This window comes from Podarcis filfolensis (assembly GCF_964270895.1).
Source record: "Podarcis filfolensis genome assembly, chromosome: 1".
Taxonomy (NCBI): domain Eukaryota; kingdom Metazoa; phylum Chordata; class Lepidosauria; order Squamata; family Lacertidae; genus Podarcis; species Podarcis filfolensis.
Window position 1 is genome coordinate 130,697,810 of NC_139604.1, and position 18,613 is coordinate 130,716,422.

Sequence of the window (18,613 nt, forward strand, 5' to 3'; positions counted from 1 at the left end):
TGTTCTTGCCTTGTTATCAGAGATCTCTTCTGTCAGCAGTCTTTACTCCCCCTTTTTCCTTGAAGTATGTGCAATTTATCTCGTCCAAATTGTTTCTTTTGAAGATTCTTGCAAACTAGAGGCGCGGATCAGGGACGGCGTCCAGGAGTGCCGGAGTCCCACAGGAGGGCTTTGTGCCTAGTGCCCCCACCCCCACAAATTCGGGGGTGGTATAGGGCACAGCAGGCAAGGGCCGTCCCCCCCATAATCCTGGGGGGGTTAAGGAGGCTAATTACCCCCATCATAGCCTCCAAATTACCTCGTGTGGGTCGGAGAGATGTTATTGTCAGCCATCTTCCGATGCGCCACCTAGTGGCCCCCATCTTAATCTATTTTCTATTTGTTTTATATGCTGTTTTTCTTCTTCTATGCCTGGGTAGTGTGCAAAGGAGGTTATCTCACTTTGCCATTGCAAAAACCTGGGGCTCATGAATAGGAGTTTGAACCCTTTTCTCCTCTGTGCACTAAGCCTTCCTGGAACCACTCGCAAGGCACTTCATATGCATTATTCACTAACCCACACAACAGTCCTGCAAGGCAGGCCATTATTATTATTCAACGTCTCTCTTTTCCCTGCTCTCTGGCTGTTATACTCACCCTCACTTCTCTGAGCAGGGAAAAAGCTCCTGGGACACAAGACTCACTCAGTCTGGGTTCCTCTGGAAGTAGGATGCTACTTACTTTTCCCCCACAATGGGAACTTTTGAGGAACTGAGTACAGCCAAGAATAAATATTATTAATAGCTGATTGCGCTGGAAAGTCAGATTTCATATCTGACTCGATATGGGTAATATTGGTACCAGCATGAGTTTGACCAAACTGCAGAGGCAGTGGAAGACAGGAGTGTCTGGCGTGGGGTCATGAAGAGTCGGACACGACTAAACGACTCAACAACAACAACAACAACAAATATTGGTACATTGTTTAATGATGGACATTGGCTATTTTGCAATGAATTAATGTGTAACAACTAATGTTGTAAGACTCCTTCTTTAGAGGTTTCTAAGCAGAGGTTGTCTTTGTCCATGGAGTTTTCTTGGCAGGGATACTGGAGTGGCTTGCCGGTTCCTGCTGCAGGTAGATCAGGTTTGGTCAAAACTCTCCACTATGGCCTGTCCATCTTGGGTGGCCCTGCACGGCATAGCTCATAGCTTCTCTGAGTTATTCAGTCCCCTTCGCCATGACAAGGCAGTGATCCACTGGAAGGACAGATTGTGAAGTTGAGGCTCCAATACTTTGGCCACCTCATGAGAAGAGAGGACTCCCTGGAAAAGACCCTGATGTTGGGAAAGATGGAGGCCACAAGGAGAAGGGGACGACAGAGGACGAGATGGTGGGACAGTGTTCTCGAAGCTACCAGCATGAGTTTGACCAAACTGCGGGAGGCAGTGGAAGACAGGAGTGCCTGGCGTGCTCTGGTCCAGGGGGGTCACGAACAGGCGGACACGACTAAACGACTAAACAACAACAACAAGCAGAGGTTGGACGGTCACCTGTCCTGGATGCTTTAGCTGTAATTCCAAGAACATTATAGTGACATTCAAAACAAAACAAAACAAGAACGAAAGAGAATTGGATTCCACGCTGCTCATGTGGGTTTTTGCGATTTCACATTGTTTTGATGTTTTCGTGATTTTATCGTACCCGTCGGCCAGGATATTATTTTTTTAAGAGTTGGCGGTGCGCAAAGATCCTTATGAACCAAATAAAAGCCATCAGGCAGCCTCCTGCGACTACCCGGGCTTCTGCGCTCCCCACGGCGACCCAGCCTCTCCCACTTCGACAGGGGCCCCTCCGCGTCCCCGCTTGGCCCAGCCTGGGCTCCCCCGTCCGCCCGCCGCTACCCCCGCTTCCGCCCGTGGAGCTCGCCGGCCGCCTGATCCGCTTACAGGCTGCTAGGGCGGGTGACGCACGGGCAGGGGAGCCCAATAGGAGCTGCGCCGAAGCCTGGCACGCTATAAAGTGGGGCGAGCCGGCCGGGGGAAAGTCCGAGGGTGGAACCGAGGGAAAGCCAGGGGCGGATCCTGACATCGGTGTTCTTTTCCCTCCTCCGTCGAGGCGCGCCACGCTTTTCCCTGCCGGAACACGCTCCGCCAGGAACTTCCCAACCTCTCCAGCGCCAAGGCGCACGGGTCACCGCTTTGGCGCACCGTCTCCAGCGCTGGAGACAACGCTGCGCTGAGGATCCCTGCGCTCCTCGTGGGTAGAAAGACTCGCCCCCTCCGTCTGAGACCGGGCACGGTCCCTCGGGTGTTCGTCCCTCCAGGGCGCGCGTCCTTTTGCGCGCAAAGTCGCCAGATCCAGCCCACATCTCCAGGGTTTTCCCCAGCCGCACGGACAGGTCTCCCGGTTCCGGAGCGATGGAGAAGGTGAAGGCGCGGGCGCTGCTGGAGCAGCCTCTGCGAGCCGCCAGCTACAACGGCTACGCGCTGGCGGAGAAGCCGCCGCAGGCGCTGCCCGGCCGCTCCTCCGTGGACGCGCCGCGCTGCCCGAAGGCTGCAGCCAGCTCTTTCGAGAGCTGGAGAGAGGAGCGCACCCGCAGCGAGGAAGACAACGAGATGAACCTGCCCGGCTTGGCCGCCGCCTACAGCACCATCCTGCGCGCCCTGGGCGAGGACCCCGAGCGCCAGGGGCTCCTCAAGACCCCCTGGAGGGCGGCCACCGCCATGCAGTTCTTCACCAAAGGCTACCAAGAGACCATCACAGGTGAGCAGGGCTCCTGGAGAATAGATCCCCGCCAAACTAAAAACAAAGCAAAATGCCCAGTGCTTTGCATCGTTCTTGTTCCCAACAGCTCTGTGAGGCAGGCAGGCTGCTCTTCTCAAATTAGGGGCAATTTGAGCTGGCTGTTGTGTCCTGGTTCCAATAAATGAATGTGCTTAAAGGTCCTTTCAGGCACCCTCACTGTTCCCATGGGGTAGATTATAGCAGACTCAGTGCCTTCCAGCTGTTTCGGACTGCAGTGCCCACTAGGCAGTGCTGCCCAGGGCTGGTGGCCTTGTTTTAGTCCAAAGCAACCAGAGGGCACCGGAATGGAGAAAGGTTGGGGAAGAGACTTGCCTGCAGGAGATTACAAAAGTTGGGAAGTGACTTTCCAATGAAATCATTGTTACTTTGGAAACGCATTGGCATTTAAGAAGCTGGCTTCTACAGAGTCAAGCCGTCTAGCTCAGTATGCCCACACTGACTGGCAGCAGCAGCTCCTCAGGATTTCAGACAAGGAGCGTTTCCCAGCTATAATTGGAGATCATCATCATCATCATCCAATAATTTATTATTTATACCCCGCCCATCTGGCTGGGTTTCCCCAGGCACTCTGCGTGGCTCCCAACAGAATAATAATAATAATAATAATAATAATAATAATAAAGCAATAAAACATCAAACATTAAAAACTTCCCTAAACAGGGCTGCCTTTAGATGTCTTCTAAAAGTTTGGTAGTTGTTGTTCTCTTTGACATCTGGTGGGAGGACGTTCCACAGGGCGGGCGCCACCACCGAGAAGGCCCTTTGCCTGGTTCCCTGTAACTTCACTTCTCACAGTGAGGGAACTGCCAGAAGGCCCTTGGAGCTGGACCTCAGTGTCCGGGCAGAGCGATGGGGGTGGAGACGCTCCTTCAGGTATACTGGACCAAGGCTGTTTAGGGCTTTAAAGATGCTTCCAAGGATTGGACCAGGTGCCTTCTGCAGGCTCCTCCCATTTCAAGATGACTTTAAAAGTTAATACTAAACTTCAGTTTTAATGAATGAAACAACTTTAAACTGCTGGGTCACTTTGTATGGCGCCGGCATAGCAAAGCAGCTAAGAAAACCGAGGTCTTGTTCTCACTCCTGTTTACTAGTTGTGTATCTCATGCTGGGTTTTTAATCCCTGCTCACAGGACATCATCCAGAATGCAAGCATATCCTGTACTTTGTTGTGAAATAATACCATCTGGGGCACTGTTTCTCCAACCAGCTTCACACAGACCTGAGTCCTTAAGGCTAACACCACTCTTAATCTCTAGACAAGGTGTGGACTCCTTTGCATAGGGTAAAGACATCCCCAATAATGTCCCCTGGTGTGAACACACCCTCGGTTGTGAATCAGAAACTCCTGAGTATGAATCTTAGTTCTTCTCTGAACTCCATCTTCGATCTGGTCTCAGAGGAGTCTTCCCTCCCTCCCTCTCTCTTCCCCGTCCTCTCCCTCTGACTAGTGGCTCTTCAGGATTTCAAACAGGACTGTTATGTTTGGCCAATATAAAAATAATAAAATTGTTATTAGCATTATTATTAGTACTATGTACACCAGGGTTTCCCAAACTTGGGTCTCCAGCTGTTTTCGGACTGCAATTCCCATCACCCCTGACCACTGGTCTTGCTAGTTAGGGATGATGGGAGTTGTAGTCCAAAAACAGGTGGAGACCCAAGTTTGGGAAAGTACACCAACTAGCAGGGTTTTAGGATGGGGTCTCTTTCAGCTGTGAGGGTTGAATCTCTGAAATCTTCTGCATGCAAAGTTAATGCCTGTCCCTGACCCATGACCCATTCCCTAAAAATAAATGATGGCTTAGAGCAGGCCTGTCCAAAGTCCATTTCGGGGGCCTGTCGGATTAATCCAGCCCCTGTGGTAGGTTATTTCCTGGAGTAAAATCCTAAAAAAAGCACAACAACTTTGCGGTAAAATCATAAAAAGAAGGCGCATCTCCACCCCCATCGTTCTGCCCGGACACTGAGGTCTAGCACCGAGGGCCTTCTGGTGGTTCCTTCACTGCGAGAAGCCAAGTTACAGGGAACAAGGCAAAGGGCCTTCTCGGTAGTGGCACCCACCCTGTGGAACGCCCTCCCACCAGATGTCAAGGCAATAAAAAACTACCAGATTTTTAGAAGACATCTGAAGGCAGCCCTCTTTAGGGAAGCTTTTAATGTTTAACAGACTACTGTACTTTAATGCTCTGTTGGAAGCTGCCCAGAGTGGCTGGGGAAACCCAGCCAGATGGGCGGGGTATAAATAATAAATTCTATTCTATTCTAAAAAAAGCTGAACAACTTAATCCTTAAAACAGCTCAACAACTTTGGACGGTCCTCACGCATGTTCACTTCATCAAATCTGGCCCTCTTTGAAAACAGTTGGGACACCCTTGGCTTAGAGTTACATGCCACTATAGCAAGTGCACTTGCCCCATGGGTTTGTGCAATGCTATTGTGATCTTGGTAGTTTTATTCTGGATCTTTCCCCCCAATGATCCCTAGCATGGAATTCTCCTTTTTCACAGCTGGGTCAGAATCTTCGTGGGTGGCGTCCTCTGGGGCTGTGCTGCCCCCATCCCCTCCCTCCAGCCACATCACTGGGAGGGGCGAGGTGGAGGGGAGATCAGAGCAGAAATTAGCCGGGCACATTTTGCTACTGACAGAGGTCCAATGGCAACTACATGGAGACCACAGCTGGCAACCACAGCTTAAAAACCTCCAGCTTTGTTGTTTAATCGTTTATTTGTGTCCGACTCTTCATGACCCCCTGGACCAGAGTATGCCAGGCACTTCTGTCTTCCATTGCCTCCCGCAGTTTGATCAAACTCATGCTGTAGCTTCGAGAACACTGTCCAACCATCTTGTCCTCTGTCGTCCCCTTCTCCTTGTGCCCTCCATCTTTCCCAACTTCAGGGTCTTTTCCAGGGAGTCTTCTCTTCTCATGAGGTGGCCAAAGTATTGGAGCCTCAGCTTCAGGATCTGTCCTTCCAGTGAGCACTCAGGGCTGATTTCCTTCAGAATGGAGAGGTTTGATCTTCTTGCAGTCCATGGGACTCTCAAGAGTCTCCTCCAGCACCATAACTCAAAAGCATCAATTCTGGGAATTGATTCTGTTCCTTTCCCTTTAGATTTTTATATATGGGGGTGGGAGGGATGTTTGGGTGGGCTTGGGAATTCGTTAGATTTTGATGAATTTGTAATTTTGTAGCTTTTATTTGTATTGTTTTATTGTTTTCTGGGTTGTTTTGTTTTTTGTTTTTATTGTTTTAAGGTTTTATTGTCTTAGGCTGCGAAAGAATAACATTAATTGCCATCAATGGAGGCTACTATGAGGCTTGGGATTGCTACCGTGGAGGGGCGAGGGAGGTATGGCGGTGGGGGCAGATGTTATAGGCGAAGGGGATCGAGATATGGATATGCTCGTACCCCTTCCAATCTGCGCCTCATCCCGAGGGACGAGGGTAGGGCGAGCAAGGACTACTCACCTCCGTCACTGGTGCTGTGCAATGCCAGGTCTATAGGCAACAAAACCGCCACCCTGCGAGATTTCTTTATCTCGCAGGGGGTTGACCTGGCTTGTGTGACGGAGACCTGGGTGCGCGAAGGGGCAACAGTTACCTTAAGAGAGATGGCGCCCCCGGGTTTCTCCGTCCTCCACCAGTCACGGACTGTGGGCCGGGGGGGAGGGGTGGCATTATTAATCCGGGAAGATTGTTCTTTCAGGGCTCTACCATCACCATCGATCCCCGGCATTGAATGTGTTGGCCTAGTGTGGGGCTCCGAGGAGAGCTTGGCTGTCTGGCTGGTGTACCGGCCACCTAGCGCACCAGCAGCCACCCTGTCAGGCCTATTGGAGGCGGTGGCCGGCTGGGCCTTGGAGTTCCCTAACCTATTGGTATTGGGGGACTTCAACATCCATGCTGATGCCACTCCCTCCTCACAGGCTCTGGACCTGGTGTCTTCCATGGCGACACTAGGGCTCTCCCAGTTTGTTTCGGGCCCCACACATCAAGCAGGCCACACGCTGGATTTGATCTTTGGTGCAGGTATAGATGTGATCATGTCTCCTTCGATGAAGGTGCCATGGTCTGATCACTACGCTCTGAAAGCCAGGATTGACTTTCCACCCCCACCCTGCTTAGGTGCCGAGCCGATTTGGGCTCGCCCGCAGAGGCTGATGGACCCCGATAGATTCCGCCAAGCCTTGCGGGACCTTGCTCCCCCTGGCGACTCATTGACTGAGCTTGTTGAGGGCTGGAATATCCAGCTCCTGGCAGCCATCGATGAGATCGCACCGAAGCGCCCTCTGCGACCCCGCAGAAACCGGGCTCCCTGGTTTACCGAGGAGCTCCGGAAAATGAAGCGGGACCTCAGACGGCTAGAGCGAGTATGGCGGGGTGCCCGTGACGGAGCCTCAAGAACATCTTATAGGGCTTTTATGAAAACCTATGAGATGGCGGTGAAGGCTGCTAAGAAGTCTTACTTCTCGGCCTCCATTGCATCCGCTAGCTCTCGCCCGGCGCAATTATTTAGTATAATCAGGTCTTTAACGTCCCTTGAAGGACAGCCAAATTTAAATAACAATTTGACACACGGCTGTGAGGCATTTGCGAGCTTTTTTGCGGAGAAGGTCTTGTTGCTCCACCATGACCTCCCTGCCAATTTGGATACAATAAAGGAACTGGAGGCCCCTCGACTGTCCTCGGGTCCAGTATTGGACCACTTTGACCGGATATCCCCAGCCGATGTAGACAGACTCCTCCGAGCTGGAAAGCCCACCACCTGTCCTCTCGACCCGTGCCCGTCTTGGCTGATTAGAGCGTGTCCAGACGAGGTGCGGGCCCTCCTGGGGGATATCATCAATTTGTCCCTTGGCACGGGGACATTCCCAGGGGAACTGAAGGAGGCAGTGGTGCGCCCGCTCTTAAAGAAAACATCATTAGATCCTTTAGATCTATCCAATTACCGCCCGGTTTCGAATCTTCCGTTCCTGGGTAAGGTGATTGAGAGAGCGGTTGCTGAACAGCTTGGTGGGTTTCTGGATGAAACATCGGCTCTGGATCCATTCCAGTCTGGCTTCCGCGCTGGTCATGGGACCGAGACAGCTCTGGTTGCCCTAACAGATGATCTTCGTAGACAGCTGGATCGAGGCGGGTCGGGGCTGCTGATTCTTCTAGATCTGTCAGCAGCTTTCGACATGGTCGATCATGAACTTCTGGACCACCGCCTTGCCGACGTGGGGATCCAGGGCACAGTCCTTCAATGGCTGCGCTCGTTTCTCTCTGGTCGGGGACAGAGGGTGGCGCTTGGGGGGGAATTGTCATCGCGCCACTCCTTGGTGTGTGGAGTACCTCAGGGTGCGATACTCTCCCCAATGCTTTTCAACATCTTTATGCGCCCCCTCGCCCAGCTTGTCCGGAGTTTTGGGCTGGGTTGCCATCAGTATGCCGATGACACCCAACTCTATCTGTTGATGGATGGCCATCCTGACTCGGCCCCAGACACACTGACCAGATGTCTGGAAGCTGTGGCTGGATGGTTACGTGGGAGCCGGTTGAAGCTAAATCCTTCGAAGACAGAGGTCCTGTGGCTGGGACGGGACGATATGGGATTGGGGGGGCAACTCCCATCTCTTGCGGGGGCGCAGTTAGTGCCAGCACCGTCCGTTAAGAGTTTGGGTGTAATCTTCGACACCTCCCTTTCCATGGAGGCGCAGATTGCAGCTATAACAAAGGCGGCATTTTTCCATCTCCGCCAAGCTAAGCAGTTGGCTCCTTACCTCTCTCGCCCTGACCTAGCCACTGTGATCCACGCGACGGTCACCTCCAGACTGGATTATTGTAACTCGCTCTACGTGGGGCTGCCCTTAAGACTGACCCAGAAACTCCAGCGGGTGCAGAATGCTGCAGCGAGACTCCTTACGGGGTCTTCGCTACGAGATCACATTCATCCGGTGCTATATCAACTGCACTGGCTCCCGGTGGAGTACAGGATCAGGTTTAAGGTGCTGGTTTTAACCTTTAAAGCCCTATACGGCCTTGGACCCTCGTACCTACGGGACCGCCTCTCCTGGTATGCCCCACAGAGAAACTTACGGTCTTCAAATAAAAATATCTTGAAGGTCCCAGGCCACAGAGAAGTTAGGCTGGCCTCAACTAGAGCCAGGGCTTTTTCGGCTGTGGCTCCGACCTGGTGGAACACTCTGTCACAAGAGACTAGGGCCCTGCAGGACTTGACATCTTTCCGCAGGGCCTGCAAGACAGAGCTATTCCGCCAGGCCTTTGGCCAGGGCACAGCCTGACTCCCTCCCTCGGCAATCTTCGCGGAGCTCTGGCCCAATAGTGGCCAGTGGCTTGAACTTAATTAATTTTATAATGAATGATTTTAGAGCGTTGTTTGTGTTGTACTTTTGTATTGTTTTATTGTTGTTAGCCGCCCTGAGCCCAGCTTCGGCTGGGGAGGGCGGGATATAAATAAAATTTATTATTATTATTATTATTATTGTAAGAGTTGCAGTCAAACAATGGACTCGTAGAATTGTTGAGCTGGAAGGGACCACAAGGGTCATCTACTCAAAACCCCTGCAATGCAGGAATGTTTTGCCCCATGTGGGGCTAAAACCCATGTTGTAAACAAAATCTGCCCTTTTCTCCTTATGGGTATCCAAGAGCCCATATAGAGTCCTTACATAGGTTCCCTATTGGTAGGAGAAAAGAACACAGGCCAACCAGAGAATATTGAGAAGCAAAGCAGCTAGTAAGCCTGATCTTTATTGATCTGTTGCAACAGGGTGCTCCCCTCACTCGCAGGAAAGGAGGAAGAACCCAGAACAATGGCGCGCAAGGCCTTACATAGACATTTTAAATTCCCTGCCGTGGAGCTCAAGACCACCCCTCCATACATCATACATACAGCACAGAAGGGGTGAAACCCAAGACCACTCCCCACATACCTACATCACAGAAAGGGAAATCTGAGTGCTTTGTTTACCTGTTTAATGGTCAATTGATTGGATTTCCTGGGTAGCCTGGCCAGTCTTTTGTAATGATAAATACTTAGTTCCTGAGCCAGGTCAGGCTCACACCCTATTCATATCTTAAATGTGCCCTTAAGACAGGATTTGTGAGGAAAGAGACAATGGGGAGGTTTCCCATTTTGACCTTGCAGAGAAATCATTTGCTCAGTTTGGGAATCAAAATGGTTTCAGGTCGGTCTTCCTGTGCTGATCTATGTACGTGCTTGGTTTGTACACTTATGAACATTTAACATATACCTAAGACCTCCAAATTCCTATCACACCCATGACCCTCAAGTTAAGAGTCTTATGCTCTACCAACTGAGCTATCCCAGCAGATTGTAGTTGAGATAATAGAATAGTAGCATTGTCACGTTGAAAGGGGTCATCAAACCCAACCCCCTGGCGATTGTACATTCCATTGTGGAGACCATAACCCAGGTTTTAGGTGCAATTTGGCACCCAGCTTATACATCTGGGTTTCTAACACTGTTGCCAGGGTGCTTGCACCCAGTGGCAGAGGAACCCAGGGCAGGACGAACTGCCCGGTAGCGCACACGCGACGTCCATACGGACTGTGCATGCACAGCATCCCTTATGGAGTGCGCATGCACGGCAGCCCGTGCGGTCGCTGTGCGAGAGGCAGCCCATATGGACACCACGCTCCCTCGGTCGCTCTACAGCTGTGGGGAGGCAGGGGCCATCCTGTCACGCCCCCCCCCCCGAGTGGCACCCGGGGCAGCCCACCCCCTCTGCCTCCCACTTCGTATGCCCCTGCTTGCACCACACCAAACTTGTCGCTGCCCTGTCAGGTTAGCAGTGTGGATGAGGTCAGGTGGGCTATCCACTCCCAATAACTCTTTTTCATGGTCAGTCACCACCAATACAGACCACATGAGCATACATGCAAAGTTGGGATGCGGGTGGCGCTGTGGTCTAAACCACTGAGCCTCTTGGGCTTGCCGATCAGAAGGTCAGCAGTTCGAATCCCTGTGACGGAGTGCGCTCCTGTTTCTCTGTCCCAGCTCCTGCCAACCAAGCAGTTCGAAAGCATACCAGCACAAGTAGATAAATAGGTACCACTGCAGCGGGTAGGTAAATGGCATTTCCGTGCGCTCTGGTTTCCGTCACGGTGTTCCGTTGTGCCAGAAGCAGCTTAGTCCTGCTGGCTGCATGACTCGGAAAGCTGTCTGTGGACAAACGCTGGCTCCCTTGGCCTGAAAGCAAGATGAGCGCCGCAACCCCAGAGTCGCCTTTGACTGGACTTAACCATCCAGGGGTCCTTTGCCTTTTCTTTTTTGTTTACATGTAAAGTGAGTTGGGTATTTTGTCCCAATCACTTTGCCCTTGCTTGCATTTTTGTCCGTCCTGGACAGGAGCCACACCAAGGCAAATTCAGAACCGCTTCCGCCGAAGGCATAGCGAGGCAAATGCTTCAAAATTCTTGCTCTGCATTAAACCACAGGCTTTGGAGTTAGCACTGCAGCTGTCTGCCACTTGTCAGTTTGTTTGCCTTTTTGTGTCGTAAGGTCTAGCCGTGTGCAATTAGCTGCTGAGCAACCAGCACGAACCAATAAAGCGACGATGGCGATGGCTTCTCCTTACTGACTTCTGCCTAGTGAACCACCTGAAAGTGCATTGCAGATCACTGTCTTGAGAATCACTTGCGATTTTTAATCAGTGGTGCAGCTCACTTGGTGTACCGCTTTGCCTTTTCTAGACGCGATACTTGAGAACAGTAGATCATGGATCTGAACACAGGTGAAGTAATCTTCTTAAGGGACTCTCAGGATCTGGTGCCAGATGTAAATGTTATTGAACCAAATGCGGATAGTGACCATAGTGCTATCAAATTGAATATATATATAAATGGGCAGTTGCCAAGAAAGTCCAGCATATTTACATTTTACTTCAAAGGAAGAAACATCCCCAAGAAATTTGGGGCACTGGTAAAAGAGGAAGTTGAAAAGAGGAGTCAAAAGTGGTTAAATCTCTCCAGAATGCTTGTGGTTATGGAAGGCCACAATATTAGAAGCTTGGCTAAAATATACTCTGTATATCATTTGTTTGTTGCCTTTCCAAAGTTCAAAAACATGCTCAGGACAGGACTCCTTCCAACATGAAAATACACATAACTGCAAACATAACAAAACTACTCATAAGCAATATTTGTTGTTGTTTAGTTGTTTAGTTGTGTCCGACTCTTTGTGACCCCATGGACCAGACCACGCCAGGCACTCCTGTCTTCCACTGCCTCCCGCAGTTGGGTCAAACTCATGCTGGTAGCTTCAAGAACACTGTCCAACCATCTCGTCCTCTGTCGTCCCCTTCTCCTTGTGCCCTCCATCTTTCCCAACATCAGGGTCTCTTCCAGGGAGTCTTCTCTTCTCATGAGGTGGCCAAAGTATTGGCGCCTCAGCTTCAGGATCTGTCCTTCCAATGAGCACTCAGGGCTGATTTCCTTAAGAATGGAGAGGTTTAATCTTCTTGTAGTCCATGGGACTCTTGAGTCTCCTCCAGCACCATAATTCAAAAGCATCCATTCTTCGGCGATCTGCCTTCTTTATGGTCCAGCTCTCACTTCCATACATCACTACTGGGAAAACCATAGCTTTAACTATACGGACCTTTGTTGGCAAGGTGATGTCTCTGCTTTTTAAGATGCTGTCTAGGTTTGTCATTGCTGCTCTCCCAAGAAGCAGGCGTCTTTTAATTCCGTGCCTGCTGTCACCATCTGCAGTGATCATGGAACCCAAGAAAGTAAAATCTCTCACTGCCTCCATTTCTTCCCCTTCTATTTGCCAGGAGGTGATGGGACCAGCGCCCACTATCTTTCTTTTTTTGATGTTGAGCTTCAGACCATATTTTGCGCTCTCCTCTTTCACTTCATTAAAAGGTTCTTTAATTCCTCCTCACTTTCTGCCATCACATAAGCAATATAGAAAACATTAAAAAATACAAAACCAAACCAAACAATTTCCATAATGGATAGTTTTGTGCCAAAGGATTTGTGCAAAAGAGACAAGTGTGTCCGTCGGGCTTGAAAGTGGCAGAATAAAGCCTGACTCTGCCCCCCTTGTTTCCACTTGCACTGTGTGCAATCACAAATGTGAATTAAATTAGACCTCTTTTCTCCGCTGCCAATGTTGATGGAGGAACTAGCAGATGCTTTCCGAACAATTGATTCCATTTGGGGCTCGGCGCATGATTCCAGACCTCATTAGAGACACTGATGGCAGAAGCAAACCTTGTTGCCTCTTGCACGTCACTCTTCTTGTAAATACCGTTTTGGCAGGAAAGCGGAGTGAAGAAAGGCTGCAATTTCGGCCAGGTGTCTCTTAAAGCCTTTTATTGCCTCTGAATGATCTGCCATGTCTTCAACTTGTTTAAACTGTCAGTGCATTGGGGGAAAGTGCCTTAATTTGACTCACATGAAAAGTAAACTTGCCAAAGCTCTTTTTTATTTTTCAGAATTTTTTTAAAAAAATGTTGGCACAATTTTCTATTTTCTTTTTCACAGCTAAGCTGTGAAAAAAAATATGAGGGGGAACAAGAAAGGAGTAAAATGTTGTAACCAATAATATTTTCTTCTGAAGGCAAGTTTTGTTCTGTGGTGTTTATGTTTATAACTAACTATAAGACTTCCTTTGCAAGCGCTGTTGATGAAGCAGAGAATGAGGAAAACGCAGAGTGCCCCCCCCTTTCGATGGGAAGTTACTTTGATGGGAATAGTCATAGTACCACCGTACAGTGGTACCTCGGGTTACATACGCTTCAGGTTACATACACTTCAGGTTACAGACTAACCCAAAAATAGTACCTCGGGTTAAGAACTTTGCTTCAGGATGAGAACAGAAAGCGCGCGGCTGTGGCAGCGGGAGGCCCCATTAGCTAAAGTGGTACCTCAGGTTAAGAACAGTTTCAGCTTAAGAATGGACCTCCAGAACGAATTAAGTTCTTAACCCAAGGCACCACTGTATTCTACCGTGGTCAGACCCCACTAGGAATACTGTATCCTGTTCTGGGCACCACAGTTTAAGAAGGATGTTGACAGGCTGCAATATGTGCAGAGGAGGGAGACCAAGATGATCAAGGGTCTGGAAACCAAGTTTCATGAGGAGCACTTGAAGGAGTTGGGTGTTTAGCCTGGAAAAGAGGAGATGGACAGGAGACAGGATAGCTATCTTCAAATATCTGAAGGGCTGTCCAGAGGTGGAGCAAGCTGATTGGGCGCCTGGGGCAGCGCACGTGCCAGCCGCCCACGGGGTGTGGCCAGCCGGGGCAGGACACTCCGTGAGGCCTCCGAGGAGTCTGCCTGCTTCCTCTCACTCAGCCGCTCTACCGCTGAGGGGGAGGCAGCAGGCGGACCGTTTGGGCGCTCAAGATGCTGTGTCACTTCCAGGAGAGACGCGTGGTTCGGACGCACTACAGGCCCCCGCGGTGAGTGCCGCCCGGCATTTTGTCACCCCCCTCAGTGGTGACACCCGGGGCAGCCCGTCCCCACCGCACCCCCCTTCCTCCGCCCCTGGGGATATCACATGGAAGATGGAAGGACCTAAGCCGATAGATTCAACTTACATGAAAGGCGATTCAGACTGAACATCAGGAAGAACTATCTGACAGCTGGAGCTGTTGAATGGTTGAACAGACTCCCACTAAAGGTGATGGACTCTCCTTCCTTGGAGCTTTTTAAACAGAGTTTGGGTGGTCACCTGTCACACAGATATCAAATCACCCCTCGGTCGTCTTTTCTCCAGGGTGAATGTATATTATCACCCTTCTTAAACTGCTGTGCCTGTTGGGATTTCATTCCTCCCGTTGCAGGGTGTGTGATTGTTTTCATCACATGCCTGTGTTGACATTCCATACTGCTGGAGTCACGAGAACGGAAGTTCAGCTACGCTGTTCCGTTATGTTGTGCTATTGCTTTTCTGTTCTCTCTTGGAGATGAAGGAGGAGAGAGGAGCCATGATTTCTTTTGTTCTGTTTGGTACGTAATAAAGTAGCTTAGAAATCCACACCGCCAATGCCTAGCTTCTGCTTGGACTCTGCTATTGTACTGTGTGCACATATCTTCGGATATGTGTCGCAGAAGCGCATTGGGAAAGAAGAGTGACGAATCATCCTGAGGGGTGCTTGTGGGGGAGAATGTAGCTGCCCGGCATTCTTTAGTTGGTGCAAGAAGCCCAGTGAGGTCCAGCTCTGTGTACCCATGCACCAACAGTGCCCACAACTAGACACGGGCAAGACTGACCAGCAGCCTCTTTTATTATGTTCTTAAGAGACCAAAGGGACGCGGGTGGCACTGTGGGTTAAACCACAGAACCTAGGACTTGCCGATCAGAAGGTCGGTGGTTCAAATCCCCACGACGGGGTGAGCTCCTGTTGCTTGGTCCCTGCTCCTGCCAACCTAGCAGTTCGAAAGCACGTCAAAGTGCAAGTAGATAAATAGGTACCGCTCCAGCGGGAAGGTAAACAGCGTTTCCGTGTGCTGCTCTGGTTCGCCAGAAGCGGCTTAGTCCTGCTGGCCACATAATCCAGAATCTGTACGCCGGCTCCCTCGGCCAATAAAGCGAGATGAGCGCCGCAACCCCAGAGTCGGCCACGACTGGACCTAATGGTCAGGGGCCCTTTAAAGAGACCAAAGGATGCGGTGCCTGTTGTACTTGCTTAAAAATCCAATGCTCCATTGAAGAAAATGTTCCGTCTAACATTTGTTAAAAAACCCGAAGCATTTTTGTTAGGGATTGTAGGGAAAGATCTGCCAAAAAAGCTGAAAAACATCTTCATGTATGCAACAACGTCTGCGAGAGTCCTAATAGCACAAGGATGGAAGACTGAAGAAATTCCAACTAAAGAATCATGGCAAGAAAAATTGATGGACTATGCAGAACTGGCAAAATTGACACATAAGCTACGAGACAAGGATAACTGTGACTTTAAAGATGAATGGGAACCCTTTACAAAGTATTTGAAGAGGCAACAAAGCAAATTGGACTCCTAGGCAGGTTTTGAATAAACATTCACAAACTTTTTATCGACAATAATCAGTTAAATAATTTAAGGATTTATACGACTTTGTAACATGCAGAGAACAGCATTCACAGAGAAACCAAAGACTGGAACTGAGGGAAGTCGGGGGTGGGGGTGGGGGTGGGTGGTTTTTGTGTGGGAGCGTGGGGGGAGGGAGGAAACGGGGGGGGGAATTAAGGATGACATGTTTTTGGATAATATGTTTTGTTTAAACCTTTAATAAAAATTATACAAAAAAGAAAAAAGAAAATCCAATGCTCCCACGGGCATTGAAAGGTTAATGACCCGCGCCGTAGCAGAGTGCAACTCTTGCCAGTTATGTGAATGTTCCACCCACCCATTCATTGCACTTCTGAAGTGGCCTTTTTCCAAGTCAGGGAAACTTAGAGTCCCATCCACAGAGGGCAGAGATGATGGGAAGTGAGAAGGCAAGAGCCAGGGGTTTTGAGGAGAGCCCTTTGGCGGCACATGGGTTTGCGTAGGTGCGCATGCACCCAGTCTGAGCCGCTGTAAGCATTGCTGGCGCATGTTCCGGCTCTGGCCTTTGAAGCAACTTCGTAAACTCCTCGTGGTTTTGATTACTCCGGCTGTGGCTGGAGACTGCAAATGCACCAGAGAGCCAGCCATCCTAGCCGTTTTGTGTCTTCCGTTAACCTGCCCTAAAGGCTGTAAAGGCAGCCTCTTCATCTTTTCTTTTTCGCTCGCCTCCCGAGCGACATTAAAGCCATGCAAATAGTTCCTATAGCAACAGGCTCTTTTACCTCTGACGCAAAGGCTACAAATCACGGGCGATTCTCTTCCCTTCCTATTCAGATTTTATCTTCTCCCAACTGTTGCGATCCTCTCTTTCATCCAACGTCACATCTGTCGATGGGGAGTTTGCACTTCACACGTGGTCTAAATGCCTTAGCATGCTTTATAGTTGTCGTAGGCAAATGCATTTCAGGGGGTTGGACTGGATGACCTTTGGAGTCCCTCCCAAAACATCACACAGAAGTTAAATTCTATTGAGTTCAGTGGGGCCTTGCTGTGCTTTTACCTGGGAGTAAGTCCTGTTGGACATAATAATAATAATAATAATAATAATAATAATAATAATAATATTTATACCCCGCCTTCCTGGCCCTGGCCAGAGCCGGGCTCAGGGCGGCTAACACCAGTAAAATTACAATAAAAACATAATGGGGGGGGGGGAACACAAGAAAACAATTTAAAATACGGGTTAAAATGCAATTTTAAATGCAGCCTCATTTTAAAAGTAACCCATAGATCAAAACCATAAGGGGAGGGAAACATAAGGGTCAGACTGAGTCCAAACCAAAGGCCAGGCGGAACAGCTCTGTCTTGCAGGCCCTGCGCAAAGATGTCAAGTCCCGCAGGGCCCTAGTCTCTTGTGACAGAGCGTTCCACCAAGTCGGGGCCAGTACTGAAAAGGCCCTGGCCATAGTTGAGACCAATCGAATCACCTTGCGACTTGGGACCTCCAAAATGTTGTCATTTGCGGACCTTAAGGTCCTCCGCGGGGCATACTAGGAGAGGCAGTCCTGTAAGTACGAGGGTCCTAGGCCGCATAGGGCTTTAAAGTTCAAAACCAGCACTTTAAACCTGACCCTGTACTCCACCGGGAGCCAGTGCAGTTGGTAAAGCACCGGATGAATGTGATCCCACGGCAAGGACCCTGTATCACCGCGGCATTCTGCACCCGCTGGAGTTTCTGGATCAGCTTCAAGAGCAGCCCCGCATAGAGCGAGTTACAATAATCAAGCCTCTGTTAGCATCTGTGTAGGCAGGTATAGGATCACACTCCTGTTTGCGTTTGATTTCAGTAGGACTTAAAAGCATTTCCCTTGGGCTGGAAGTCCAGTTTCCTTCGCTAGTTAACTCTGGTTCCTAAGCCTCACCTTAAGAGCAGCCCTGTCAGAACCCAGGCATAATAACCGCTGCTAATACGACGGTGGTGTTTCCGTCCATTATTTCTGCACCAGGGTATAAAAGTCATGTATTGAATTCATTCTCACTACAGCCTTGCGAGGTAGGCAGTTTTGTAGCCATTTCACAGAGAGTGATTGGCCTTCCCCGACCTGGTGTGCTCATGAGAACATAAACAGAGGCTGCTGGATTAGGGCAGTGGCCACCTGGTCCAGCACCCTGTTCTCACAAGGCCACAGCTAGCTGCCTGTGGGAAACCAGTGAGTAGGAATCGTGCATAAGAACCATTCTCCTGTCCCGAGGCTTCCAGCGACGGGTGTTCAGAAGCACAGCAAAGTTTATAATGTTTGATTCTCTTTTTATATTTTGCTGGAAGATGCGCAGAGTGACTGGGGGAAACCGGTCAAATGGATGGCTAACAACAACAATAACAACTTTTATTATTTATACTCAGGGTGGCTTCCCACGTATATAAAAACATAATAAAATGTCAAACATTAAAAGTTTCCTAATACAGGGCTGCCCTCAGATGTCTTGTACCTCTGGTTGTGAATGGGATCCGTTCCGGAGCCCCGTTCGCAACATGAGCGGAACGCGGCCCGCATCTGTGAAAAGGATCTAGGAGTCTTGGCTGACCACAAACTTGACATGAGCCAACAGTGTGACGCGGCAGCTAAAAAAGCCAATGCAATTCTGGGCTGCATCAATAGGAGTATAGCATCTAGATCAAGGGAAGTAATAGTGCCACTGTATTCTGCTCTGGTCAGACCTCACCTGGAGTACTGTGTCCAGTTCTGGGCACCACAGTTCAAGAAGGACACTGACAAACTGGAACGTGTCCAGAGGAGGGCAACCAAAATGG

General features: G+C 49.8%; 1 protein-coding gene across 1 annotated transcript in view; it reads left to right on the forward strand.

The window, feature by feature from the left end:
- The first annotated feature begins 2,015 nt into the window (after positions 1–2,015).
- The window catches only part of GCH1 (GTP cyclohydrolase 1), a 51,672-nt gene continuing 35,074 nt past the window's right edge, over positions 2,016–18,613 (forward strand). Inside the window, exon 1 of the mRNA XM_083620360.1 lies at positions 2,016–2,746. Coding sequence (XP_083476486.1) covers positions 2,401–2,746 — 346 coding nt within the window. The 5' untranslated portion in view covers positions 2,016–2,400. The remainder of the gene's footprint in view (positions 2,747–18,613) is intronic.